The sequence below is a fragment of the Chroicocephalus ridibundus genome, chromosome 1, assembly GCF_963924245.1.
Source record: "Chroicocephalus ridibundus chromosome 1, bChrRid1.1, whole genome shotgun sequence".
NCBI classification, from domain to species: domain Eukaryota; kingdom Metazoa; phylum Chordata; class Aves; order Charadriiformes; family Laridae; genus Chroicocephalus; species Chroicocephalus ridibundus.
In genome coordinates, this window is record NC_086284.1 from 35,082,063 (window position 1) to 35,109,872 (window position 27,810).

Genomic DNA, 27,810 nt, shown 5'->3' on the forward strand with positions numbered 1-27,810 from the left:
TAACGCCCTCGGGCGAGTGGCTAAGCTCCGGAAGTGACGCGTTTTGTAGAGGCCGGCGGTGTGGCCCCCACGAGGTGGCGGCGGTGGAAGCGCATCGTGGAGCAGCGGCTGTGTCGGGCCTGACATGAACCCCTTCGCCTGGTACCCGCCGCCCCCGCCCGGGCTCCCCCCGCCCTTCTTCTGCCCGCCGCCCCCCTGGGAGCCCGGCTTCTGGGCTCCCCCCGGGCCCTACCCGCCGCCCGGCCGCTACCCTCCTCCCGGCGGCTGCCCGCCTGCCGCCGGCTACTCGCAGCCCGACGGCTGCCCGCCCGCCGAGGGCACCTCGCAGCCCGGCAAGAGCTGCCCGCCCGCCGAGGGCTCCTCACAGCCCACCGAGAGCTCCCTACCTGCCGACGGCTGCTCCCAGCCTGCCAAGAGCTACTTGCCCGCCGAGGGTTCCTCGCAGCCCATTGAGGGCCCCTCACAGCCTGCTGGGGGCTCCTCGCAGCCTGCTGAGAGTTCCCCGCCTGCCGACAGCTACTCCCAGCCTGCCCAGAGCTGCCTGCCCGCCGAGAGCTATTCGCAGCCCGAGAGCTACCCGCCTGCTGAGAACTACCCGCAGCCCAACAGTTACCCACTGCCTGCCAACAGCTACGCGACCTCCGAGTGTTACCCACCGCCCATTTACAGCTACCCGCCCACTGAGGGTTACCCGCCACCCGCCAACAGCTACCTGCCCACCAACAGCTACCTGCCACCTGATGGCTACAGGCCACCCGCTGCCTGGTACCCGCCAGCCTACAGAGAGCGATCACAGGGCCCGCGTGCTGGTGAGGGGCGTGGGGGAAGTTCCTTCGGGGCCCATGGCCTCCTTCCCATCCCTCACTGGTGGGAACCATGGGGCTGTCCCTAACCCTTGGGGGTGGAGGACTCTCCCTCCCTCCAAGCATGTTCCCTGCTGTCCATGATGGTTGTGCAGCCCTAACTCATCTCTCCCCTAGGCCCTTCCCTGCCACAGCAGGCCCACTGAGGTAGCAAGGTGTGTGTTTTACCAGCTGTCTATATAACTGGCTCTTTTTTCTTTTCTTTTTGTGTTTTGAAGGTGGAAATGGCAATTTCTCTCAGAAATGGCAAGGCGAGCAAGCGCATGGGTTTAGTAAACGCTTTCCAAAAGAAAACAACAAGCCAAAGGTATGGACTGGGGTCCCCAGCGCAAGAAAGACATGGACCTGTTGGAGCAAGTCCACAGGAGGGCCACAAAAATGGTCAGGGGCTGGAGCATCTCTCCTGTAAAAACAGGCTGAGAGAGTTGGTGTTGATTAGCCCGGAAAAGGCTCTGGGGAGACCTTATTATGACCTTTCAGCGCTTGAAAGGGGCTTGTAAGAAAGATGGGGACGACAGGCTTTTAGTAGGCCCTGTAGCAATAGGACAAGGGGTAATGGTTTTAAACCAAACGAGGTTAGCTTTCAATCGGACATAAGGAAGAAATTTTTTATGATGAACGTGGTGAGACACTGGTACAGGTTGTCCAGGGAAGTGGATGCCCCATTATTGGAAGTGTTCAAAGCCAGGTTGGATGGGGCTTTGAGTTACCTGATTTGGTGAAAGATATTCCTGCCCATGGCAGGGGGGTTAGTTGGACTGGGTGATCTCTGAAGGTCCCTTCCAACCCAAACCATCCTGTCATTCTGTGATGGTGGCAGCTGTGTGGGACTTGCCCTGTGGTATTACAGAGACCCCGTAGTCTTGTCTAATGTGCCTGCCCTCACAAGAGAGCAAACGTATGACAGTCTGTAAATCTCAAGCCTGTTGAAAGAAAGATACATTTCAACCAAATTCTAACACAGGTTTACTTCAGAAAAGCTGTTACCGTGGTGATACCTGAGTGCTTAAATTACATTAGTGCCCTGTTGTATTATCAGGACCAGACAGCCAAATCACCCTGATGTGTGTAGTGGGAGAGGAAGGATCTCTGCTTCCCACTGAGCTCTACATGTCATGTGAGAACAGGCATGGCCTGACTTGACAGGGAAGAGACTCAGGGCTGTAGCCTAGCTCTCCTCCCAGCCCTCGATAAATCTGCCAGCCTGGAATGTTTGCAGAAGCGATAATTGATGGGAAGGTGGTAGTGGAAAGAGCTGAGTGCAGGGCGCACTCTTTGTTTGGAAGATGAGTGACTTGAACTGAACTTTCATCTTATGTTAGCTTGTCTTTGAAACTTTTGAAATGTGTTTTAATTGATGGCTTTATTAAGCAAAATACTCATGAAAGTTTTTCACACTTAATTAAAAACAGGAATACCTTCTAATCCTGTAACTGTAATCTTGAGATGATTTCTTCTTCTTTTTTTTTTTTTTAGACCAAAAAGAAAAAAGAGCCAGTTTTCTCTCATTATTGTGATACTTGTGACCGTGGCTATAAAAACCAGGAGACATATGATGAACATATTTCACAACACAAACAGGTTGATGAGTTTGTCTTGTTTTATTTACACGTTGATTTTTAACTTTGTGCCTGATAAGAAGTTACCTGTAGTCAGTCTTTGAATGGAAGTCTTGGCAAAGAGATTCTGTAGCTACAAAAAGTTTTAGTAGGGGATTTTTTCCGAATGCTCTGTGTAGGGGATGTCTCAGTTGTATTTTTGGTTTTATTGCTGAAGTCATTTTAATGTCTGTCTTGTCAAGTATTGCTAAGTCACCTAAGTGGTAGGAATTAATTAGAGGACATCAGTATAGGATGTAAAATTATTGTGTAAAACTACTTTATGAGGAAATAATATTTTTAGAATCCACTCCTTTATTGCAAGGAAGTATCAAAATTTGAAACTGGGGAGTCTTGCAAATCTGTCTCTGAGGTTAACGTCACATTATCTCCAATTATCAGAAACGCTGGCTTCCCTGGTTATTCTAAAAGCTGGTGAAATTTGAAAGTACGTGATCCCTTCTTGCTGTTTTTACAATGACATTTTTTTTGAACCTGGGTAGCTTAAAAGTTCGCTATAACTAACTGTACAGGCATCTGGCACGGAGTTCATTTGAAGTGTGCTCGAATGCTTGTTTATAATTTTTTTTGTGTAACTTGATGGGTCTTAAGTTCACCCCCTTATCTTGCAGTGCACAGAAGAAGGTTGCGATTTCAGCGCGCATGAGAAGATAGTTCAGATACACTGGAAGAACGTAGGTATCCCCTGGGCGCAGAATATGCGTCTGTGCAATCTTTACAGTAGTCCCTTTTCTCATTCTTCAGAGACTTGTTTTCACTTTTCTGGAAGGAAAACTTAACACCTCTGAGTAGAATCTCTTCTAAGACAGTGTTGTGGATGAAATATGTTGAATACTGTGTTGGGTTTTTTTAATGGATTCATTTTGTAATCACTGTGAGCAGTCTCAAGACTTTTGGAGATGAAAACAGTGTGATACTGCTATAGTTGACAGAATGATGCTTTGTTTTTTTCTTGTGGTTTTTTCCTTCCCCTTTTAAACACCTATGAAATACTTTTTCCTTAGGCACATGCACCTGGTGCTAAAAGAATAAAATTAGATAGTCCAGAAGAGATTGCAAAATGGAGGGAAGAAAGAAAAAAGTGAGTAAGACGTGTGACCTATGAATTTTTTTTACTGTATTTCGCCTGTGTGATCACTAGATGACAGCTGAAAGGTGGTAGCAGCACATGCTTGCTGCTGCTTTTCCTTTGACTGTGCAAAACTCCTGTGGTAGTGGTTTGTGTCAGAATGCCTGAGCCAGGAGGGTGTGAGCTGCCAAGACTATTATCATGTGGATGATTGTAGTAGAAGGCAAGATATCAACTGAGAAGGAAGTAGGTTTCCCAGATGTTTGATTTGAAACCCCAGGTTAGGTGAACGACTCATTCATTTTAGCCTGATCTCCGAGACACTCTAGGTCAGAAATGTGTGTGTGTTTGCTTGGTAGTTCTTTAGTAGCTAAGAAGTGTGGAACTATTGTACTGACCATAATTGTAGTACATCCCACCGTGTGCAAATTTCCACAGCTTAAGTTGTCCCGCTAGATCCCAACAGGGAGTTTTCGTAATTTTTAAGAACTTTCTGTATTGCATGACACTTTTCTACTGAAATAGAACAGAATCCATAAATGATGCTATCTCGGGTAGTCTATTGTACCTAGGGTGCAAGGTAAAGTTCCCACGTAAGTGGCATTTCTCATTATTTCTCATTCTGTGTGTCCTGGTTTGAGGTAAAACAGAACCAATTTTCTGTTTTGTAATTTTACTTTTTAGCTGGGCCTCTTCTAACTGACTAAAGTCTGAAATTAATAGCGTATTGTTCAGAAACTGTTCACTTTCAGAGTGATAAGACCTGATTATACCAAGGAACGGTATGCACAGAGGCTCTTGCTTATACTTATTGCTGTAACAACCAAGGTCAGCTAACTTCGCTGTTTGCCCCGTTAGAGGGTCAGAAGCACCTCCGTAGAGGGGTCCCACCTGCAGGGAGGAGCAGACGGGACAGGTGACACAAAACTGGCCAACAAGGTATTCCGTCTCATGTGCATCACACTCAGTATAAAAGTTGGGGGATCAAAGGGGCAAGGGGGGCTCTGGCTCGTTTTTTCTTCAATGGCCGACGTCTGAGGAGGACCCTGTCTGTTCCTCTGCCTTTGATCCCGATCCGAGCATTCCTGATTCTAGTTCGGAATTCAGCTCCTGTTCGTTGCTGACTCCAGTCTGGGACTTTCCCTGTGTCTGCTGGTGACGCGATCGTCATCCTGGGAGCTGGATACAGTTTTGTATACATTGTATACTTTTTTCTTTAATTTTTATTATTCTATTATTATTTACTATTTTCTTATTTATTATTATTTTCATTAAAGTAGTTTAGTTCTTTTTCTAAACTCATGAATCTCCTTATCTCTTCCTCTCGTCTTTGAGGAGGGGGGGGAGGGCCATCTGTCATTCTGATCGGCCAGTCTGGCCAAGACCATGACACTGTGATGTGAGGTGGTATAACATTTTTCTGTTGACCAGCACTGAAGTGTTTAAAAATTTACTGTACTTCCATAGACATTATCTCACTGATAAATATATTTTTTTTTTGGAGTGGAACAGATTAAAACCTACCCTTTTCCAGCAGGTGAAAGATGCTGTAGGCTTTCCTTGCTTCTGTTCTTGACTTAGAATATAGTCTTGCGAGTGATTGGTTCATGGGTTTTATTTCCGTGAGCAAGCGTCCTATATGCAGAGTGGGAAGTGATACAAATTTAATTTCAAGATCACTGGTGATGAGCTAGGGCAGTGTACTAGTCACCTGTTTGGGTTTTTTTTAAAATGAAAATAAGCTTAGTTGTCTGATGAAGTCTTGCTGATGAACACAGCTTTGCATTTATGTCAGAAAGCAATGTTAATGCATTCTGGCTTTGAACCTGACTTCCCTTAATAAATTTTTACACACTGGCTTTGTAAAAAAGACAGATGAGTGGACTGTATGGTAGGATATTTATTTTTTTTTTATTGCCTCCCATCACTTTTTGCTGTATTGAGAAGCAAAATTTCTCCCTGTATAAGTTAATCCCTGCAAGTTTTAACTTAACTTTGGACGTGGTTTCAGCTTTTTCTGCAGATTTCAGAAAGGCAAAGAGAAGTTAGCACATCACAACAGTCAACTGTTGCACCTGCTGTTCATTTTTTACAAGTGAAGATAATCTGTAGGTTCCTCTTTTGTTAAGAACAGCTCATTGATACAGAAACAAAAATTTATTTGCTCCCATGTTTAAAATACCATAGTTAACCAGACAAAAATTGCTTGTGATCTGTGCAAGTACAGGTTTGGTGTTGGATTAGTTTTGGTTGCGAGGTTTCCTTTTATTCAAAAGATACTTGAGGGCTTAGTTTTTATTTGCTCTCAGTCTACATATTGCTGTCCTTTTTTTTTCCCAATAGTGTTACTTACCACTTCTTTACTAGTGGCAATATGAAGTGTTACCACAACCCAAAATGTCCTTAGATTTGTCTGTCTGGTGGCCTACACTTAATTGTCTAAGAGTAGCTCTAAGGAAAAACATTAATACTTGTGTGCAGAGTCTTTGCTACTCATTTTCAACTTTTCATACACTTTTCTGCTTTAGGAGGTGGTTTGGGAGAGTTCCTGTCTAGTGAATGACGCTAAGGTTTAAGTGTTGAAATGATGTTTCAGGTGTGTGTGTGTCAGTATGTGCTTTACTGTATACTGGAACATTAGGGAAGCGGGAATTGAACGTACAATCATGTTTTAGATACTCTTTGCTGGGGAAGTGGGTGCTGTGAGTCAAAGCAACATTCATCTACAGTTAATTGTAAGGATGATACTCTGCCTGAGGCTGTTTTTGCTGAGTTTCTAGAGAATCTTATGGTGGATACTGTTGGTTTTTTACAGATTAATATAATTTGGCCGTGGTGCAACAGTGCTGAAAGCCTCTGTTCACTGCAGCACAGTAAAATCAATGGAAATAAAGTCTTGTAGTCAAGACCACCAACCAAAACAGGCAATACGGAATTAGGACTTTATAAACCAAGGCCACTAGATGGAGTAATGCTGTGGCTTATTGTGGTACTTTAGTCCTTAGGGAATTTTGTTTAGCTGTAATGGATGGGTGTAGAATGACTACCTGGGTGGCTTTTGTTACTCTTCATCCAGGAAGGAAGCTATATAGCATCCTTTGGGGTTTCTTTTTTGATTTTTTTGTTTGTTTGTTTGGATTTTTTAAAATTAATTTCATTTTAATTTAATTAAAAAAAAGAGAGAAACTCAGCTGAAGCTTGTGAAGCATTAGTTGGGTCACAAAGCATCAGTTTAGTACTGAAGGTCTGTCGTTGAGTCACAGTAAACATTGCATGGTACAGAAAAAAAGGACACCAGAGGGAGTCTGAGCTATTAGGCAGTCTTGGTTTATGGTGACAGGAAAAAGCCTTTTTCTTTCTAGAAGTTCCAGTCAGAGCGAAGAATGAATCTTTGTAGGTCATTAGTAGTTTGTTTCTAATTAGGTTGCAGTGATTTTAACATGTGTATTTCCATGCTGCATCCCTAACATTCCTGTCTTGTTTCTTCTTTCAGGCATTATAAATAACTTAGAGTTGAGATTTTTCTACTTAATTAGTTGCTGTTTTGCTCAGTTGTGTAGCCTGCTTAAAATCTTTTCGAAAGAGCCAGTGTTTAAAGTGCAGCCTTACATAGAGGGAAAAGAAGGGGGAGAGCTGATAAGGAGTGAGTATCTCTGGATGAAGTACGCTGGGTCGAAATGCTGTTTTGATGTCTGATTTTGTACAATGCCCCTGTTCATTGCCGCAGCCTTCGCGTCTCTGCTTATCTAAAAGATTCTTTAATGATTTGTGGCCCCTTGAACCTGCTGAGCCAGGCAATCTAATTAAGCAAACAGCAATAGAGATGAAGTTCCACGGGATCTCAGGGTTTTCCCATGTTTTGCAGACAGATGGTTGTGAAGTCTGATATCAACTTTGGCGATTACAATTATTTTTCTTGTTTTGATTTGTCCTGTCCCTTCTAAGCATTGAGAAATCACGGAATCATGGCATTTTCAGAGTTGGAAGGGACCTCTAGAGGTCATCTAGCCCAACTCCCCTGCTAGAGCAGGATTGCCTAGAGCATATCACTCAGGACTGCATCCAGGCGGGTCTTGAAAATCTCCAGAGAAGGGGACTCCACAACCTCCCTGGGCAGCCTGTTCCAGTGCTCTGTCACCCTCACCGTAAAGAAGTTTTTCCGTGTATTTGAATGGAACTTCCTATGTTCCAACTTGTGCCCATTGCCCCTTGTCCTGTCGCTGGGAACCATTGAAAAGAGTCTGGCGCCGTCCTCCTTAAACCCACCCTTCAGATACTTGTATGCCATAATAAGGTCTCCCCTCAGCCTTCTCTTCTCCAGGCTAAAGAGTCCCAGCTCTCTCAGCCTTTCCTCATAAGGGAGATGCTCCAGTCCCTCAATCATCTTAGTTGCCCATCGCTGGACTCGCTCCAGCAGTTCCCTGTCCCTCTTGAACTGAGGAGCCCAAAACGGGATGCAGTATTCCAGTTGTGGCCTCACCAGTGCAGAGTAGAGGGGGAGAATGACCTCCTTCGATCTACTGGCCACAAATGTGCTGGTTTCATGTGCTTACAGCAAATTATCTACAGCACATATCCTTAATGTGTCAGAATGAGGTATTGCTGTCTTTCCTTCTTCCCAAGTGAGATCTGGGTCCTGCTAGCCCATCTGTTTCTAAGCAACTCTTCTTGAGCAAAGGTTATTAGGAACAATGTGGCAAGGCTGCTCTGGTGTTAAAGCAAATAGTGAAACTTTTGCTTAAGTCCTAATATAACATTGGAGGATTTTCTTGATCTTGTGTGTTGCTTGTAAATTCTCCCCCTGCTCCCCTCCCTTTCTTTAATCTGTTGGGGTTTTTTTTGTTCAGTTAGGGATTGATTTCTGTATTTCCTTGCAGTACATCTCGTAGGCCGAGCATATGCCTAATGAAGGCCAGTGCTGTCAAGCACACAACTTCTAGTTAATTTGTGTTTGTCTGGTTGAATAATGATAATTCTGGAGGAGCCTGGAATCCTCCCTGGCGTTGCATTCATAGTAGTTAAATATGTAATAAGGAAAATCATTTCTTAGTGCCTGGTAAAAGTAGAGAAGATGAAGCAAAGTAGAAGGAATGTTTTGGTAGATCAAGGTAAATAACTATACAATAAAGTTGACTCGGAACTGCAGGGATGGATTAGCAATAGAACCGCCTCAGCTAACATATGGTAAAATCACACTAGAGATGCAATGCTTGATAAAATGCCCGGGAGTCTTAAACCAAGATTTTATCGGCTCTCTGTTGGGCCATCTTTGTTCCCTTTGGGCTATCCATGTCCCCTTTGCTGTTGGTTGTGAGTATGCAATCAAGACCAGCTCAAGAAATCATTGAGCCAATTTGATCACAGTGCTGGTCTTATAAAGATGATAAACTTGCATAGCTCTTGACTCACATTCATTGTGCTGTAGAAGCAGGTCTCTTTTCTGTTAGACGCTGACAAAGCTCTGTTTTTCCACTGCTTGCTAAGAGCTGATTTGCTCTGATGTTTATGTAAACCAGATAGTGGACGCTGGCCTATAAAACATGTATGACTCTGGTTAGTGCACTCTTTGAAAAATTGAAAAAAAATTTATTGGAAAAAAAAATAAAAATTTATTGACTAAGGCACACCCATTAGTGATTACGCTCATATCACCGTTTCCTGTCTCTGGAAGCTTAAGGTATCCTTTACCTGCATGTCGCTTTGTTGGTGTTTATGTAATATACTCATTTTAGCCTGAAAACCAGTTTTCTAGTGCTATCCTGACAATATATACTGAAAAAATTCCAGTTTGAAGCGTCTGTGGTTGGAAACTGCAGCTGCTATGAAATGGGGCTGCCTTCTCAGGTGGTACTTCTTCATGAAATCCACTGTGCCAGACCATCACATCCTGGTTTAACTCCCTGTTTTACAATAAGGTGCTTAGGTTTGTAGAGCCTTTGTGGTGACTGATGAAGCTGTCCGTATTCAAGCTCTAACAAGCTGTTTGCAGGACCTAGGTGCTAGGCTACTACTTCTACTTCAGTGGTGTTTGTAGGTAAAATTTTAAGAACCTCATTTTGTTAGGGGAGGAGGGGGGCATGCCTTCTGAGAAGGATTCAAACACAGGTGAACTCATTGGATTTTAACACGTGGCCTTTTATGTGGAGAGATTGAGTATAGGCTCTTCCTTTGGTGTTGTCATGCCTCCGTTCAGGAGCAGTCTTCCTAAATTTAGCTTTCCTGAATAAGAATTCTGTGTGTCAAAAAAATTAAAATTCCTCTCTTTTTTTGACCTCTCTTGAGTACTTTGTGGCTGTCCTTAGATAGTGAAGTTTGCAAAGTCTGCTGTGAAGTTGTACCTCCAGACCATAATGTTGCCATTGTAGGCATCTGCCTCCACTTAGGGTCCAGTTAAATTTTGCCGCCTCCTAGATCTAGCTGATGATAGGAGGTGCACAGACTTCTTTGTGCTGGGGCCGTGGCACCTGATGAGTTGTGGAGTTGCACTGGGGCTGGTACACTGGGGTATGTGGGGAACTTTGGTCCACTTGCTCCTCGCAGGGACAGTTGGGGTTGACTTGGCCAGGTCCCACCAGGACCCACTGGTGGGCTTAGCCCAGCGTCGTCATTGCACAGCAGAGCACCTGGGGAGGAGTGAACCCAGTCTACCTTGTCCCAAGGCTGGTGACCTGCAGGCTTGAACATCTAGAGCTTACTGCCCACCGCGTCCTTAGATGGAAGAATAAACTAGCAGATGCTTATTGTGAATGCAATGAAGCACTGCATGTGTGCTGTCAAAATAGGAACACTTTCTGCACAAGGCAGTGAGTAAAATGCTGTTTAGCATTTGAGAAGAGATGGAGAAAATAAACACAGCCACTGCAGGTGCCTTCAGATCTGCTTTTGCAGGCGTACTCGGACTTACGACTTGAGCTCTCTTTAGCTGCTAGTTACTGCCTGTGTCAACTGGAAGGGTGGTTTAGGGGAAATCTGTCTGTCTTGGCAAGGAATTGAACTGAAAGCATTCATGGAGTCCATTACAGTGGCTCGGTGGAGGGAGTGGTAACTCATAGGAATGAAAGTGGGAGGCAGTCACGTCTCAATTCGTGTTGTGAGAGTGTGTCTGAATATGTCCTTAATCAACATAACTACAGGAGCACTTTGAAGACTCCTTTGCTCCAGGATTAAGGGTCTTCCCTTATGTCTTTAAAAAAAAAATAATAAATTTCTAAGACAAGCTTGGTGCTCTTTTGAGCATAACTACTTATTTTATAGCTCTCTCTCCTCCTGTGAGCTTTACTTGCATGAAGGAAAGCACCTTATCCTAAAACTGTGAAGAGGTGCCAAGCACAGGGGTCTTTGTCAATGCGAAGCTCTTGAGACTAAATAATTCATTGCACGCTTGCTGTGCGCCCGGAGTGTTACAACATGGACGAACAAATGTAGCTAACAGGGAAGAGCATAGATAAAACATCCCTACGCTCGCTTGAGCCGTATGGCGGATTTCTGGGAGAAATCCAATGAAAATAGAAGTTGACAGCTCGTGTTCAAATCCTCTTAAAGGAGACAAGTTCTGTAGCGTGTTGAGGTGTGTCTCATAGGAAATGCTTCTCATCTTCTCCACTTGGTATGTGCTTGAAGCTGTCTTGCATCGATGTGACGCTTAACATTCGCGTTGTAAAACGGGGAAGATGCATGTGATAAGATTAAATATTTAAAGGAAGATACGTGTCCTTTTTAATAGCTATATATACTGAGTAGCTGTTCTAAGTTTCTCGTTACTCCATTTTAATAGACTTATCAAATATTTACACTTTGCGTTTCTATCCAGAAGCTGGTGGGGGTGTGCGTGTGTTTCTCATTTACCACCTTTATCTCAAAGCACCGGGATTTAGCTAACTCATGTTTACACAGAGCAACTAGCGTAGCCATTTTGGGGCTGTGACAGTAATTTGCAGCAGGCTTTGCATGTTAGAACCAGCATGTTCGTCTGTTGGGGGCGGGGATGGGAAGGGAGGTGGGGAATCTAAGAGAGGGATGGTTTGGAAGATGGTTATAACAGTAGATTTGTTTTGATTTGCATGACTTAGCAATTTTTCTTGAAGCTGGAATTAAAGAGGGTCAGTAATTTTGGTGAACTAGAGGTCAGTGTGCAAGCACAGTACTGAATATTGCTGGAGAGGAAACTTGTGTGCTCCTCGCTAACTGTCACATTAAAGGAATCTTGTATACCCAGAAGCTGTTTTTTGGTATTACAAGAGCTCAGCAGTTGGTTTGCTAAAGGCACGTTGTACCTTTTGAGATCATTCAAATACTCCAGTTGAAGCACCATGAAAATAAAATTGCAGGACTAAATCGTGCTGTTATGTGTAGGGGCAGGCAGAAGGTCCATAAGTGTAACTGAACTGTTTGTCTGTAGCTTGTTTGATGGTTTGGTAAATCTAATCATACCGATTTGGTAGGGATTTTTTGTTTGGTTGGTTGGTTTTTTTTTTTCATCTGAGTACTTAAGCATAAATGGACTCGGGTTTTTTCCTCACCGATGCCTTTTTAAGAAGGAAACACTCTGTTAAACTTCCATGAAACATTATAAAAATCTATTACTTTTATAGAGGATGCTGGTTTGGTAAAGGGGGAATTGACAAATTACAGTGAATGATTTAAGAGCCAGTGAATTTTTTCTTTTTCTTTCTTCTAGAAATTTTCCTACGTTGGCAAACATTGAAAAGAAGAAGGCGATGCAGATGCAGAAGGAAGAAAGGGGAGAAGTGCTGACTACCCAACAGTTTGGGTAAGCGTTTTGAAACAAGCTTGTTCTTTCCTCCTAATGAGTTCGGAAGTATGCTGTCTTTCTGTAGTCTCCCACCACTTACTGCTTCCACTGTACACACAATCTGGCTGCCCTTTAAGAGAGGACAGGTCATTTGACAAACGGCAGTTGTAATGTTCTTTTATTTACAGTGCTTCATAGTCCACTTCAGTTAAATTAAACAATAATTGTATTCGAAATCTGGTGTTCCTCCTGAATTCTGCATTCTGGCTTGTTTGAGAAACCACATTCTAGTGGCCATTCATTAGATCAGCATAACCTTGATCTCTAAAAAAGAAATAATGGGAACGCAAGTCACACAACATAATGAATCCACATGGTCTTATCCTTTAATGCCTGAAAATGGCCCAGAGAGATTTTATGAGCAGATTTGGCTTCTTAGTCTCTCCTTTCAGATGGTAAATCAACAATCAAGTGGAGAGGGGAGGAAGATTTAACTTTATTTTCATAGCTTAAGTAGTGCTACTTCTTTCTTCTAGCCTCTGTCTATCTGCTACCTTTGTTTTAAGCCTGATGCTTACTCCTCTTGGATTTTATCTGTTCTCTCCTTTACGTTGTGGATTACTTTCCAGTATAGTCCTTGTTCTTTTACCTTCCCCTCAGTGTCAGTGTTATGTGGAACAGCTAACTTTAAAAAAAATAAAATCTTATAATAATCCACGCTCCCAAGAGTATCACTTGTTTAAAGTAAAACAACTGAGCTGGAAAGCGGAAGCAGACTCAGCTCTAAAGAGCTCTTGCTAAATACCATTTGCTGCTGCATGGAAGTGAAGATGGAGCTTGCCTAGTTTGTTTTGTGGTGTTTGTTTGTTTTGGTTTTTTTATAGGGGATGACACCAAACAAAATAAAACTTACACCATGGTAAAACAGTTGAACTGGTGTGGAATAGGGTTCCCGTCAGGCTAGTATAATTTGTTAAATGGTGACAGTGCAGAGTACCTTGGTGCAGCGTGTGCTTCAGAAGACCCAACGCTTAACCACCCCCTCCAACCAGTTGTTTTTCATGATTTTGGAAGGAAAGGCCTATAAAAGACTGAAGTAAAACTTCCTTCAAAGGATGTAAAGTTGCAGGAGTACTTTGGACCCAAGGAACCAAACCTAGACATTTGAGACTAAAGCCGCAAACATATGTAATGTTATGTTTTGGAGATTTTTGTGTGCAAATATGAGTTTTGCTTGTCACAGTAACAAACTGTTTGGTGTCTACAGTTATTTTTTACTGGTGTTTACACTCACAGCCACTCTTGTGGAAAAAAAGCCCTCTCAAAAGTATAGGTTGTTTGCTTTGACTTAGTGACCTTTAACTCTGGTTGATCTTAGAAATCTCTTCTTTTTTCCCTTCCCTTCCCTTCCGTGAGCTGCTAGCACTATAAAGTTGATGAATTGTCCGAAAAGCTGTTGTTTCTGCTTTGTATATCACCAGTAAAGATTCTGGAATTGGTGCTTATCTGGCAAATTTACTGATGCGTGAGGCAAAAATAGAATACAGCTTGTTCTCTGCAACCTGTACTATTAAAGCAAATACCCAAGTAAGATTTAGAAAGGATTAGATACTTAACACTTCTACGGCACTTTCCATTTGTGGTTCTCTGAAGTGCTTTACAACTGCTAATTCTCAGCATCCCCGCATGTGAGATTAGAGATGTAGAAGGACCTCTTTGGTAGTCTGCCTGGTGTCTTGCAACAGCTGATTAACAGCGCGTGGCTCTCTATCCCCTCTGAATGAGAAGCGCAGAGTAGTATATCTTTCACGAGGGGAAGGCAGGAGGCAGATGCCAGGCTGACGTTTGTTGGGATGTGTTTGTGACCTTGGGGTTTCTCTCTGGGCGTTTGAGGCCCCAGGGAAATCAGAATGTTGTTTTTAACCCTTGGTCAAGGACAACACCTCTAATTGAGCCTATGTTTGCTCAGTATCTTCTAAGTTACACAACAACATCCTGAATTTAGAGCCTGTCTGTACAAATTCAGAAATGCAGTTCTCTGTCTAGATGGAGCTAATATTAGGCTCCTTTTGTGGATGAGAGACTGACACGCAGGAAGGCGGTGGCTTGCCTCTCGTGCCACAGGAGCACTATGGTGGATGGTTCTGTCAGGGCAATCAGTGTTAGACACTGTCATGAAATGACTGGAGAATGAAATGAAGTATGTTTTGTTGCGATACAAAGCCATTTTGAATGCTACGGCAGGCCCTGTTCTCCTCTCAAGAAGGACTTAATTAGGCTGGAAAGGTTATGGAAGGGAGGAATGTTGGTAATAGGAACACTTCTGTACAAGCAAAGAAGTGGTTGCTTGGAAGGGCTGTATGATGGAGGTCTAGAAAAATTGCATAGGTGGGAAGAGGTGAATAGAATGCAGTTATACACTGCTTCTTGTAACTAGAGGAGGGTGTGGGCACCAAATGACCATTTTGGACATAAGAATGAAAACGAAACAAAAGAAGTAATTTTTCACAAAATAGCAACACCTTGCTGCAAGTTTTCAGGAGTGCCAGACATTCACACAGCATCCCACGGCATGAGACGCAAAAACATTAGGGTCTTGGGAGCATCTCTAGTCAGAGAGGGTCTCTGAGTGGTACACTGTGGAAAAGCAGGCGAGAAGAAAGGTGACCACTTGCCCTGCTTTTATGCTTTTTTTTTCTTTCTTCACACGTTCCACTGGCTTCTTATCAGTGACAAGGTACCAGATTAGAACTACACCTATGAGACTCTGCTTGCAGATGCGTGGTTCTAGACCCAGGGAGAAGTTTCAGGAAGAAGCTCTTGCCCAAGTATGAGGTTATATGGTTGACTAGGGATAACAGGACCTCTGCTGTGCTGTAGATGAGGCTGAGGGAGAGACTACTGAGCAGAATGAACCATGGGGCTCGTTCAGGATGGTAGATATTGTGTGTCTTTTGTGGTTGTAATGTGCTGGTGATTAGTTGCAGTCTTGTTTTGCTGAATTAAGTTTCTGTTGCTTGAAAATAAGTATTTTCAGGAAGCTTAGGTTGTCCCTTTTAGATTTGCTTTCCTGTCTAGGTCACGCCTGTTCTTGTAGGTTTGTTAAGCTCTCCAGGTACCTTCCTATAACCGTGTTTTGTGTTTATAGGATAACCGGGAAGATTACGGAACCATGGAAGATAAGTGGAACCGGCATGCCATGTACTTCCCATATTTTAGGACTTGTTATTTTGTTTCAGGTTTTTAAAAGTCCATTGTCGTGATAGAACTTTCTTTTAGTCCTTTTCCATCGAAGTGGAAAAGACGAATGGCACGTTAGTTGGAGGCAGGAGTAGGCAGTCATTGCGACTGATGGTGTCAAATGGCTGAATGGATTTAGTGCAGCAAGATCCTTCTCTGAGCTGTAATTGGAAAAAGGAGACTTCAGCAGTGGAAGTATGCTTGTAGTAGATGCTTCCCTTTTAGTTCCATGTTGCCTCTGTTCTGAATGATTTAATTGCTTAAGTGAAGGGAATATTTGTTGACTTCGTAATGTGAAATGAAGACACTGTAGATGGTCAAGGAACTTGTTTAGCCTATGTTCTCTTTGCCTTCTTAAAAGATAGAAGTCACGAACTTCAAAATCTTCATTTAGGTTCCAGCTTTGTCACATTGCCCTGCCAATGAGATGAGCTGTGACTGCCTGTCTGGTCTGTCACCAGATGTTAGCTGAACTGGAGTAAGTCCTGGCATCATGCTGTGTTGCTGAACCTTAAATGTGGGCCCGAGGTGTTTGGTTATGTCAATTGATTTTATTCTCATGGCTTGTCATTTGTGTGAGCTTTGCGTTTCTATTTTCCAGCAAAATGAAGGGGATGTGGAAGCCTCCAGAAAATGAAGAGGGACTTGGGCCCCAAGGAAGACAGAGAAGGAGACAAAGGCGCCCGTTCTGGAAGAAATTTAGGAAAAATGGTGGCAATTATAATGCACATAGAACTCAAAATGAAGCTAATGGACCAGAAAACAGCATGTGTGAAAAGGAACGTGAAAAACAGCATGCTTTGGCAGCTCAGGCATGCGTGAAGGATATGGACCCTCTCAGTCTTCTGGCAAACGGTGATGTAGGTAAGATGAAGGAACTTAGAGAACTTTTATTTTAAGAAGTACTACTGAAGCGATTACTGACCTTTTGTGTAACTGGCAACTTCTGGGGAGAGCTGGGGATTTCCAAAAACATGTGAACTCTGTCCTTGATTGAAAGAGGGCTAACCGTGCATATTTAAAATGGGAAAACTCTCTTTTAGTTGGATGCATCGATGCAAGGCCTTACAGTATTCTTGGAGAAGAATATCGGTGAGCCTGCTGTCATACTGAGCTTCTCATTGTTACTACTAAAAAAGCCCAGGATGGCTGTATTGTGTCTAGAATAGTGCCAGGACCAGTAGGGTCATATAAGCCTGAAGGTAGTCCAACATCCCTGCGCCTAAAACTTGCACTTAAAACTTCCTTTTAAATGGAAATTTCAGTAGAGAGATATCCTGATTCAGGACATGGTCTAAGAAAATTCCCAGTGTGATTCTTGTGAAAGAATGGGTCAATGACTTATCTAAATGAAATGGGGTAAATCTTGCATTTTGGGGAGCTTCTGCCCTAGTAGGCTTGACTAGAAGCATAGAATTGCCTAGGTCGGAAGGGACGTTTCAGATCCTCTAGTCCAATCATCCACTTAACACTCACAAAAAACATCACTAAACATGTCCCTAAGCACCACATCTACCCATCTTTTAAATACCTCCAGGGATGGTGCCTCAACCACTTCCCTGGGCAGGCTGTTCCAGTGCTTTCAGTGTAAAAATTTGCCCTAATATCCAGTCTAAACCTCCCCTGGAAGGTTTAGGACCTGTTATGGAGGAAACTGTCTCAGTATTCTAGAGGTCTTTGAGATACGTGTTAGTGTCTGACTGAATTCATGTCCACATGTGCTGGTAGGAGGAGCTAAAAGTAGTAGACTTGTCTGAGATACAGTTTGGAAAGAAGCTGAAATACAAAGTCATTGAAGAGGAAGAAAAATTCTGATTTGGAAGGGCTGACACAAGAACGTTTAAGATACTGCCAGCATTAAGCACTTCTACATAAGTTTCTTTGCAAGTCCATTTGATCATATTATAAATACACAGGGAAAATCTAGCAGACTGCTTTTATGTCTTTCTGATTTTTCTGTGAGAATTAGGAAGCATTAAGCTTTTTTCTGTATCATCAAAAAAATCCTTACCCTGAAGGGGAGAAGATATTGGGAGACAGGATGTAGGTGTGTTTTGGGTTTGAAAAATAACTGTGCTGGATACTTATTTATCTTAGCTTTGTATGTTTTAAAATACATTACTAGCTTTAAATCAATATTTAGCTAACAAACCGAATAGGATTTCTGGGCTTTTAATGCAGCACCTCGATTCTATCTTTGTTTTAACGAGTACTTTGCTATAATAATCTTATTTTACCTATAATCTCCTGATTAGGGGTGCTTTTTTGTCCAAAACACTTAGCTGGGAGAGGCAGCAAAGGGAAAGTGGTTCGGGCCATAGGGAAGTGATACTGTAGGAACTTTAGGAAGGAGCGGAAAAGAAATAGCATCTGAGTTGTTTCAAGTTATGTGCAGCCTTCTGATGTAAATACTGTACAATAGTCTAAAGGACATGCACCATCTTAGGTTGCTAAACTAACATGTAAAATAAGAAAAGCTTTATAAAGCCAGAAGAAGGATAAAGCACTTTGACAAATTGTTTTTTAAAGACTATTAAATATCCCTTTGTGGTTTTGAAAATAGCAATATTTAGAATGTGAAAACAAATGGATTTCCTTGTATAAGTTAAGTGAATTACTTAAAATGTCAGGATTTTTGTGTTAATTCTGGTTTTTGCTGGATTGTCTAATTTACTCTTGATACTCCCCATATGTGTGCGTTCTCTGAAGCATTGCTGCTTAGTTTTTTTGGGTGAGCATGTCTTGTTTCCACATGCTGGCAGCAATATAAACTCTCCAGATACGACTATTTATAATACAGTCGGCAGTGATGCAGTACCCTTAGAATACGGCATGTAAGCTGACTTATACTCTAGCTATTTTTAGCAACAAGCAACATCCCCTGGAAAGACGTCTGATACGGAGTTTTTCCTCTTGAAAACATAATCTTCAATTAGTGGGAACAAGAACACAGCATCCCTATGCAATTTGCTTATTCCACTACTCTCTGCGTGTTGGGAAACTTAAGTATGCTTAAATTTAACTCTATTTCCCCACAGTATCTGTGTTTTACTCAATGATGAAAAGTCTAATTATACCAAAGTACAGCTAGTAACTTCTGTTATAACAGGTAGAAAAGGAATGTGGCACTCGATTATTAAACATTATTAAGGCCAGTTGCAGTTTTTTGTACTATTGAGAAATATAAAAAATAATAACAAGCACAATATAATTAAGTAGAATTAAAAAAAAAAAATCATACAATTGAAGTCCGTGATTTTACTGTATAGGTCCATTTTGTGGAGTATTTAAACCTTTCTAACAGCAACAGCTCTTTCTCGAGAGGGAATGTATTTTTTGTATAATGAATTCACTCAAGTCCTTAGTGGCTAATTCCTTCAAAGCGAAGAAATTGAATGGGAGATGAGAAAACAGAATTTTCCTCGTGATTTATAAGCAGAAACGAGGTAAGATACCGAGCCTATCAGGTGTAAAATTTTGAGGGATCTACTGGTCAGAAACAGTCAGTTGTACTCAGTAGTGCGTAACACTTCCTCTGAACACATCACTTGCAAAGAAAAAAAATGTATTCCAGTAAATGCGTTTTCCTAGTTTGCTAAAAAGCCAATTAAAAGTAATTCTCTGAAATTAAAAGAAAATAAAAAGAAAATGCACCCAACCACTCAATGTTTTGGATGAGATAGAAGAAAGCAGCAATTCTCTTTTGGGACAGTTTGAGACTGTAATACTTGGCTTACTTGCTTATGTCCATAATGGTGCGTGGGGATTTTAATATCAAGTGGTCTGAAGTATTGCTGAAAACCGATCATCTAATTTGTAGCCTTGGTTCTCCTTGTCCCTTACGAACTTTTTTTGCTATCCAAAAGTTTCTTCGCTCTTAAATTTTTGCTTTGAATGAGACTAATTCTTCTCCCCCACACCCCCCCCTGCCACTGGCTTTTGAATCCTTCTCCCCACCCCCAGCCTCCACAGGACTATATCCAGCAAGACTTCAAAACATATTATGAAATCCTCTTTCTCTCTTTACCTACACTTGATAATAAAACCTGTAATTACATTTGGTATGTGAAGAAAGAACCAAAAAGCCCAAGCTCTTGTTCAGGAAACCTTTTTCTTTTGCTTCTGTAGCTTTGCTGGCAGGACTGTAAACCAGTGGTGAGATGACTTTGCCACTGAATATCTGTGGAGGGTAGGCGGGTGTGGGGTTTTTTTATCAGTCCATGGTGTTGAGCAATGATCAGTGATGCTCAATATCAGTCTTGCATAGCAGGGGATTTAGCAGCAAGGCTGGCTGTTGGTTGGCACACAGGAGCGTTGGGAAAAATCCCTCTTGACTTTTCTCTCCCTGCAGAATCTGACAAAGATGAAACAGCAGCTGAAGACGAGAGGCAGGGATTGACTATTGTTCCCAAGCAGGTCACCTCCGCCCTGAGTTCGTTGGCAGCCAACTACGGCAGCGGGTCCGACAGCGAGCCTGAAGGTGCGTAGGAGTGTGCCTTCTGCCCTTCTCCTCTCCTCTTTTACCCTGCATCACTGTGCTGGTGTGGACTGCAAGCAATGACAAGGTCTGATCACAAATGACCCTTCTTTGGGAAGGGTGGGGGACTTCACCTCTTCTCTGTTTGGTCCTTTGCCAGCTCCCATCCAGTTGTCCGGGTCCCATTTATTTATAAATGCAGTCTTTGTAAGTGCAAGACCCCAGTGGTAGCTCTTCACAGCTGCGTCCCCGACTGCTGAAAGCTGCAGATTATCAGTGCTAGACAGAACCTACATAGTACTTACAGTTTCTTGAGAAAAGACTTACGAGAAATCAAAGGTGTTGCAGAAGAAAATACAACATATAAGCTGTAGCTAATGTTTGGCAAAGATGTTAATGTAATGCCAGTTCAGTGGCTGTATCTCCAGAACGCTTGGCTATGGAAAATGCCTTTTGATTTCTGGCTTGTCTAACAGTGCTGTAATTCCGAGCTGTCTTGTACCTGTTGGATTTTGAGGCTTATACAAGTAAAGAGACAAGCTTGTATGTAAAAGGTTTTGCACAGGGATGTTTTGGCGGTCTGTGTACAGATCCCTTCCAGTTTGCTTTCAGTGACAGTGCGTACTGGTACTGGCGTAAGCCATACACAAAGACAGGCTGGGAGGAGTAAAAGGACATGCCGTTATTCTGCTCCTCTTCTTTCCCTGTTTCTCCCAGTTCTGAGCACCAACTGGGGTTATTGCATGAGCCATTACTTTTTCCCAGTATGGTGATACCTCCCAGTCTCGGAGAAGCACCTGCACACTGTAGAGTGGTGTTGAGCTGCAAGCTGCACATGGCATTTGTTCAGACAAACAGTGCACAGGGATGGCCTTGTCCACTTGACCTGTGCCACAAATAATGCCTTTATTTTTTCCTCCCCTGGTCCTACAGCATACTTTAGAAAGCCTTAAACAGAGTTTCCTGAAAGATTGAGTTGGTTTTTTTCCTCCCCCTCTTTGCTTGCCTTTTCTCAGCAGCATGTCCTGGGTTGAAGAGCGGCCATAAAATGTCTTTGGTTAGGGTGTGTGTCATCAAATTTTCCAAGCCTTTTTTCCCCTAGTTGGGGATAAAAAAAAAAAAAAGCAGCCTGTCCTCAGTCTCACTTCAAATCATGTTTGAATAGTGCCAGAAAAAAGCTGTTATGCTCACCCTGTGAACTAATTTCGATGCCCTTAAGGGCTTTTTCCGTAGAAGACTCCTGGATGTTGCAGTAAGACTTGAACTCTGTAGCACTTGGATTTTGTGCTTCTCTGAGTGTATGCATCAGTGTATGGTAGAGAACTGCTGCTGCTCCATGTTTTTGCAGATAGTTACTATGTCTTACTTGCCCTAGATGGCCTACACAAAACTACAGAGAGCATCTAGCAGGCAGGGAATTGAACTTGGGCATCCTCTGCCCTAATTGTATCATGATTTTCTCAGCAGCCAAATTTGCAGCAAGCTACGCCGTGAAGTGGAAGCAGTGCACTTTCTAAGTGATAACAAGGCAATAGCTCAAAAATCTTGTTGAGCTCTTACTACTTCCATTTTTCTTTTTGTATTGCAGAATTTAAGTATCTTGTTTTCCTTTCTGTGAGGGTTTAGAGATTATTCTTTGTATTTTACAAGGAAACCCAACCCAAACAAAAACCTCCCTTCCTCCAAGTAAACCTCAAACATCTTCACATCAGGTTGTACGAGCAAGAATAGTACTAATGAACTGCTGGTGCATGGGGATATAAGCATGTTAAAAAGAGGCTTTTAAGTTTGAGATGAAAGTGTGTTCTTTTTCTTTAAGAAATCCCTGTCAAGACTGCAACAAAAGCTGAGAAAGACGAGGCTGCACTTGGAGATACGCTGCAAACTACTTCTGTTCCTTCGAGTCAAAACCCGAATCAAAAGCGTCCAGAATACGCAGGCACGACGCTAAGAAGCTCAAATTCAAATGCACGTCGGCCCAGAAGGCCAGATAACTGGGGCAAGAAAACATTAGCTCTCCTTCCGAAGCGCCGTCCAACTCTGCTGGAGATGGTAACAGTCTTAGTGCTAAAATAATGCCTCCTCTACAAGGGTAGCACCATTTGTGAGCGATTCTCCTCTTCCCTGTGGGAAGTTAGAGCGGCTTGTTAGCAAAGGTCCTCCTGTCTTAAAAATAGCGAAGTGAGCATTTCACATGGAGAAAGTGTAGGTGCTTAAATAGACAAATGGAAGTACCCGGTTCAGGTGATAACTGACTTTGGTGAGCAAGAGATGACAACTTAATCACGTGCCTAAAACGAGCTGCACAAAGGACAAAACCTTTATTCCTCCCCCTCCCCTTCCTGTGGTAATATTGGGTAAGTTTTGATCGTGTGTGATCCCATCAGCCTTACTCTGAGCTGCCTCCCTGTTCTCATGGTTTTGCTATTCCTTTGCCTTACCCGGGTTGAGAAGGACACAATTTTTTCAGATGCAAAGAGATCTTGATAAGGTTGTGTTGGTGACTTAAACTGTAGAGTGGTGTTGAGCTGCAAGCTGCACGTGCATGGGTTTCTTTAGATCAGTCTGAGGAAACGACGGCCCTGGTACCTTGAAGAGCAGGTTGGCGTTTCAGAAGGGTAAAAAGAGGTTTGTAGGGGTGAGTCCAAGGCGTTATGGTTCTGTTCGCGGTAACAGTGCAAAGCATCCTGTTTGGAAGCTTGGTGGCTTTCTTTAATAAAAACAAAACTTTGAAGCGTTTATTGCATTTTGTACTCAAAAGCAGGATCAGATAGGTAGACTACCTTTGTGATTATGTAAATAGCCAGCATAAAGCTCTCCCGTCAAAGGAAGTCTTGCTGTGGGCAGAGCACAGGAGAAAGCAGGGTTCCACTGACATAAGGGCTGTGAAACAGCACAGGATGTTCAGGCAAGAGATACCTGATAAGTTACATCTCAAGCTGCAGATGTGGAAGAAATCCCTTGGTCCTTTTAGCACATCCTACCGTTGCTGCCAAGAATTAAAACTCACAGTGACTGAAAAGGAAGTGTTTGCCCTTTGTGTAGCTCCCTGAGCATGCAGTCGTCTTTATCTCTTCCTCTTCAAAGTTGTTGGTGATCAAAGCAGTGAGGACTCTGGGGAAAAAATGTCTTATGAAGTCCCACACGCTGAGAGAAGCTGGCAGAACATTGGAAGCCTAAATTGTAGCTTGCCAGTATAATCCGTTTTAAAAAATTGCATTTTCGTGGGGTTTTTTGCCTTTTAATGTTGCTCAAAACTGTTGCTGAAGGGTGTGTGCTGTGGCTGTGAATCAGAGGAGTGCCTGAGATTCACAGGTAGGCTCTCGCTGCCAGAAATGGTCAGTGTATAAAAACCTTGAGGAAGGAAAGTTGAAATTTTAGTGAGTCACTGCTGAGACCGTTTTTTCCAAAAAGTAAGGAAGTGGGATTGTTAAGAAAAGGATGTTTTATCAGTGAAATGATGCTTTTAAAAAAAAAAAAAAAATAAAAGTGGAGGTAGGAAGGTAGCTGCAGATGTCTATTGGCAGGCATTCGTCACTGAGCTTGGACACTACTAAAATGTGTTTATGGTAGCCACACAAACAGTAGTGTGTGTTTAGCCATTCCATTTTGTCCATATGACAAAATAAATAGTTTGTGTAGCATCGCTCCACTGATACCTGTCCCTGCATTAAAAAATATAATCCAAAGATACAGTCTTTGATAGGGTGATGGTGCATTCCATCTGTGCCTTTATTTGGCCGTTTGGGAATTCAGCAGTTTCTCTCAATCGGGCAAAGAGAACGTTACTGTGCTGTCCCTTCTCTGCCCTCACGTGCATCCCTTAGATCAGATGGTAGATTTCTGAAGGCATGTTATAGGTGTCAGCTGCTTGTAACACCTCTTAGTAACTAGTCAAAATAGAAACGTGTACACTTTAAAGTGGCTGTTTGAACCACTGTTGAAACTTGTAACAACAACAACAAAAAGCTTCTCTGCGACATTACAAGCTGGATGTAGCTAGGACGTGTAATACAGACCTGCTGCAAACGATCAGGTAGTTACAGATTTAGCCACTTGCTTGAAACTTCTTGTTTGGAGCGCCAGTTCAGCTGACATTTGGAACGACAAAAGGTCCTTCAGCCTTCTGGCTGATTATTTTTTTTTTTTTTTTTCTTAATACCAAAAATGAACTTTAGTGAGGTTAAAGGAGATGAAAGAGGCCTCTAGCACTTTGATTAAGCTGTTAGATTTAGGTTGGTGGATTATAGCCCAAAGCAGTTATTGCTATTTAAATCGTGGTCTGGTACCTGATGAAACGTGCCCTTTCCTTGTATTTGTAAGTATCTTTTACTCATAGGGGTTTTCTAATAAAAAATGCATGGGATGTTAAATTGCAGATACAGCATAACTTGGAAAGTGTAAAAAATGCTAATAGACTTGCTGTCCTGATGTACTGGAATACGTGGCCTGGAATGCTTTGTTTCAGGTGTTAGATGTAGTCCATGATATGAGAACGTCTTCATCTAGGTCTACAGTCAGATAACTGGGGAGGGGGGCTGAATTCCTGTTATTTAGGTATATTCTGTGACGTTCTCCGCCACCTGAGCAAGCTGAGACTGACAGCTTAATCCAAATGATACCATCAAATTTGTCAGCTTGTTCTACCCGCCTTAGTGCATTAATGGCACTAAGTGAGTGGTGCTTAAAGATGTGCAGTTTGGGCAAGTGAGTGGTTTTTGTCCTTTTCAGGGGTAGTCATGTGCCAGTACCACAGTGAACTGTGGCCATTACAAGCCTCTGTCACTAGAAGTGCTGTTTGACCACCAACCTGCGCTGCTCTAGCAGCTCCCTCCCTGCTGCCTCTTCTTTGGATGCCTGGTCCCACCTCTTCTCTGCTATGCTGGGCTTTTTGCTGACCCTCTTTGGTTTTTTTGACACCCCACCCCCCAAAAAAACTTTCCAAACAAGCAGACAAAAAAACCCTAGAACCCCATCACTACTTGCTGCTAATTGTCAGGTTCGTTTTCTCCTGGCTGATGAGTTGAACTGATGCGGTAAGGGGTCTGATCAGCGTGAGCTGGCATGAGGGAGGGGACAGCAAGTCAGTTGGAGGGAAAGCACCCAGTGTGGGAATACGTGGCTTTCCCATGCTGCGTCTGGTAAGGCAGTCTCCTGCTCCGTGTGTCCAGGACTTGTGTGAGAGAGCCAAAAATTCAAAATTACGGAGTAGAGCTGTACATCAGCTACGAAGCAATAGAAGGAAATATGCATCACCTTCTCTTCTTTCTTTCCAGTTGCTGGCCCAGGACATCCGACACGAAAGGAATGTGATTTTGCAGTGTGTTCGATACCTCATCCAAAATAACGTGTTTGGACTTCATTTTAAAACGGAACCACAAGCTGAAACAGAGACTGAACAGTCCTCTACAACTACAGCAGAGCCTTTGACGGACAAACTCGATGAATCTAATTCTTCTTGTAGCTCTAACCTTCAGTTAGTGGGAGGAGAAGATGATGCATTATTAATAGCCCAGGGTGAGAAAGCACCTGTGGATCAGACTTCACAGATGGATCACTTGGCAGATGAGGACACGTGGGAAACCCCGTCAGTTCAGTGTGAAGAAGCACTGTAGAGGACGTCTGTTGTGGACAATAAAGCAAAGGCTCACATTTTCTACCTGACTGATGCTTTTTGAAAGACATCAGTGTAACAAAATAATCATTAAAGTACATACTGAGAGCTGTTAAAACCACTTCTCTGATCTGTTCTGCCCGAGGTGGCCATTTCCTTGTGAAAACAGCATCTGTGTTGAGTAATTGCGTTTCCCCACGGCAGAAGGGAGCAGTGGCACAGAGTATCACCTTCCCCACTTTCAAGCTTCAGAGCTCTGAATGTTTTACCTCGTTAGGAGACGTGCGTCAGTCCATCACCAGAGCCAAGTAGTGTTGTGGTAGGATGGATCTTCCTCATGTGAAATCATAGTCTGGCGTGTCTGGGAGTATCTGAGTGTCCGGAAGTATTTCAGTGTACTTTTGAAATGGTATTTCAGTGCATATTTTTCTCCCCAGCTGTTATTTGATATAATATACCCAATAGAAATATAATATATCCAGTATAAAATGAAGAAATTAAATGGAACATATAACTGACGTGGCTCTAAAAGTATACTGCCTGCACCTGGAGCCTCCTCCTCTCTGAACTAATTTGTTAATTGAGCAGAGAAATGGAGATGAGGCTGCAGACTGATGCGAGAAGCCTTTTTTTAAAAAGTAAATAAATAGATACAGTAGCTGCTAACTGCTTGCATCAGTTCTAGGTTGCTGGCTGACCTCAGGTGCCCAACATTAAGCCTTAGGCCTTAACTGCTGTTATAGTCGTTGCCTGACAAATGTTAACTCTTGAAGCAAACTCTCAGTATTAAGAATATTATGAAAGTTTAGAAAACTTACCAAGAGCTACTGGTTTGTCCCTGTTTTAATATGCGTTGTGAATTTATTTGTTGGCCTTCTGGAAGAATGTCTTCCTTGGTGCATTGTTACGATGCTCCTACAGCATCCAGTGATGTTTTTCATAGATTTGTGGTACATCCATAGTGTTGTGAGCACTAAAAAAGCATCAGCCAAGGTTTAGAAATAAGTTTAGTCTTTTGATTACATTGTGCATTTGTTTATCAGAGTCCTTGTCGAGGGCAGGTGTTAGTTTGTCACACTGACACTGAAAACATGCCATGAAAATAATCTATTATCAAAGCCTCCAATTTAGAATATTTCCCTGCTCTTTGTCTTTTAGTAATGGTTAAATGTTGGAGTTAAATCTCAGGGACTGATTTTATTTTGTCGTTGTTTGGTAGAAGTCTAGCCTTCCATTCCACCATCTAAAATAGGAAGACTCACATGGGGTTTTTTGGTTGCTCAATAACTGCATTTTCTTTCCTCTAGTTCCTTAACTTCTGCCATACGTCTCATTTATGGTGAATAGGAAAAAAGGAGTTAAAAATTCTGTCCCACTGCTCTGCTATTTATAGCTACGACTGCATATTGTGTTTGTAATGCACTGTCTAAATTTGTGGAATTACATAAATATCAACACCCTTGTAAAAGTTGCGTGTCTCAAGAATATATGTGCAGAATAGAAACAGTGATCATAAACATTTATATTTCCAAGGCAGATGATTCATTCTTCCCATGATGGTCCCACGAGCCATCTCAATCTCACTGACTTGCTTATGGCTCTCACAGTTTTACTGTGATGAAAATACCAGCAAAGGATTCCAAGCCACGGAGATCTGGCACTCGGGCAGAACCTGATTTTGGAGTAGAGTGGTACCAGTGCTGTTGAAAGCATGGGTAACAGCTGCGGGAAAAGAAACGGATATCTTAGAATTACTACTAAAATGCACTTTAATCAACCCTTAACATGCTTCTGTCCCTGTGGAGTTGATGGCAGAGCTTTCTTTGACTGTACACTCAGAGCTTGTGTTTAAAAAAACAAACAAACAAACAAAAAAACCCCAAACCTGTAACACCCCAACAAAAAACCTTTAATCTGAATTCTTTATACTGTTGTCATTATGAACTTATGAATATTAAAATTTCACACAAAACCAAAAGCTTTGTCTGAAGAAAATCTTTTTGAAGTCTCCTTCCTGTGGATAGGAAGGGGTGGGTATCTCTCACGGGGAGATCTGTACAAGGCCAGCATGGCGTCAGTTAGGAGTCTTAACTTAGGACTTGTTGCCCACATGCAGAATTCCTGTTGTTGCTCTTGTAGCGAACCATTTCTGGCAACTCATAGAGCAGAGGTGTGG

At 42.6% G+C, this 27,810-nt stretch overlaps 1 protein-coding gene across 1 annotated transcript in view; it reads left to right on the forward strand.

The window, feature by feature from the left end:
- The window catches only part of NUFIP1 (nuclear FMR1 interacting protein 1), a 27,700-nt gene extending 106 nt beyond the window's left edge, over positions 1–27,594 (forward strand). The window contains exons 2-11 of the mRNA XM_063323105.1: positions 50–809; positions 1,082–1,170; positions 2,340–2,444; positions 3,094–3,156; positions 3,487–3,563; positions 12,229–12,321; positions 16,145–16,407; positions 19,895–20,023; positions 21,840–22,072; positions 25,297–27,594. Of these exons, the coding sequence (XP_063179175.1) occupies positions 50–809; positions 1,082–1,170; positions 2,340–2,444; positions 3,094–3,156; positions 3,487–3,563; positions 12,229–12,321; positions 16,145–16,407; positions 19,895–20,023; positions 21,840–22,072; positions 25,297–25,635 (2,151 nt within the window). The 3' untranslated portion in view covers positions 25,636–27,594. The remainder of the gene's footprint in view (positions 1–49; positions 810–1,081; positions 1,171–2,339; positions 2,445–3,093; positions 3,157–3,486; positions 3,564–12,228; positions 12,322–16,144; positions 16,408–19,894; positions 20,024–21,839; positions 22,073–25,296) is intronic.
- Positions 27,595–27,810: the final 216 nt, after the last annotated feature.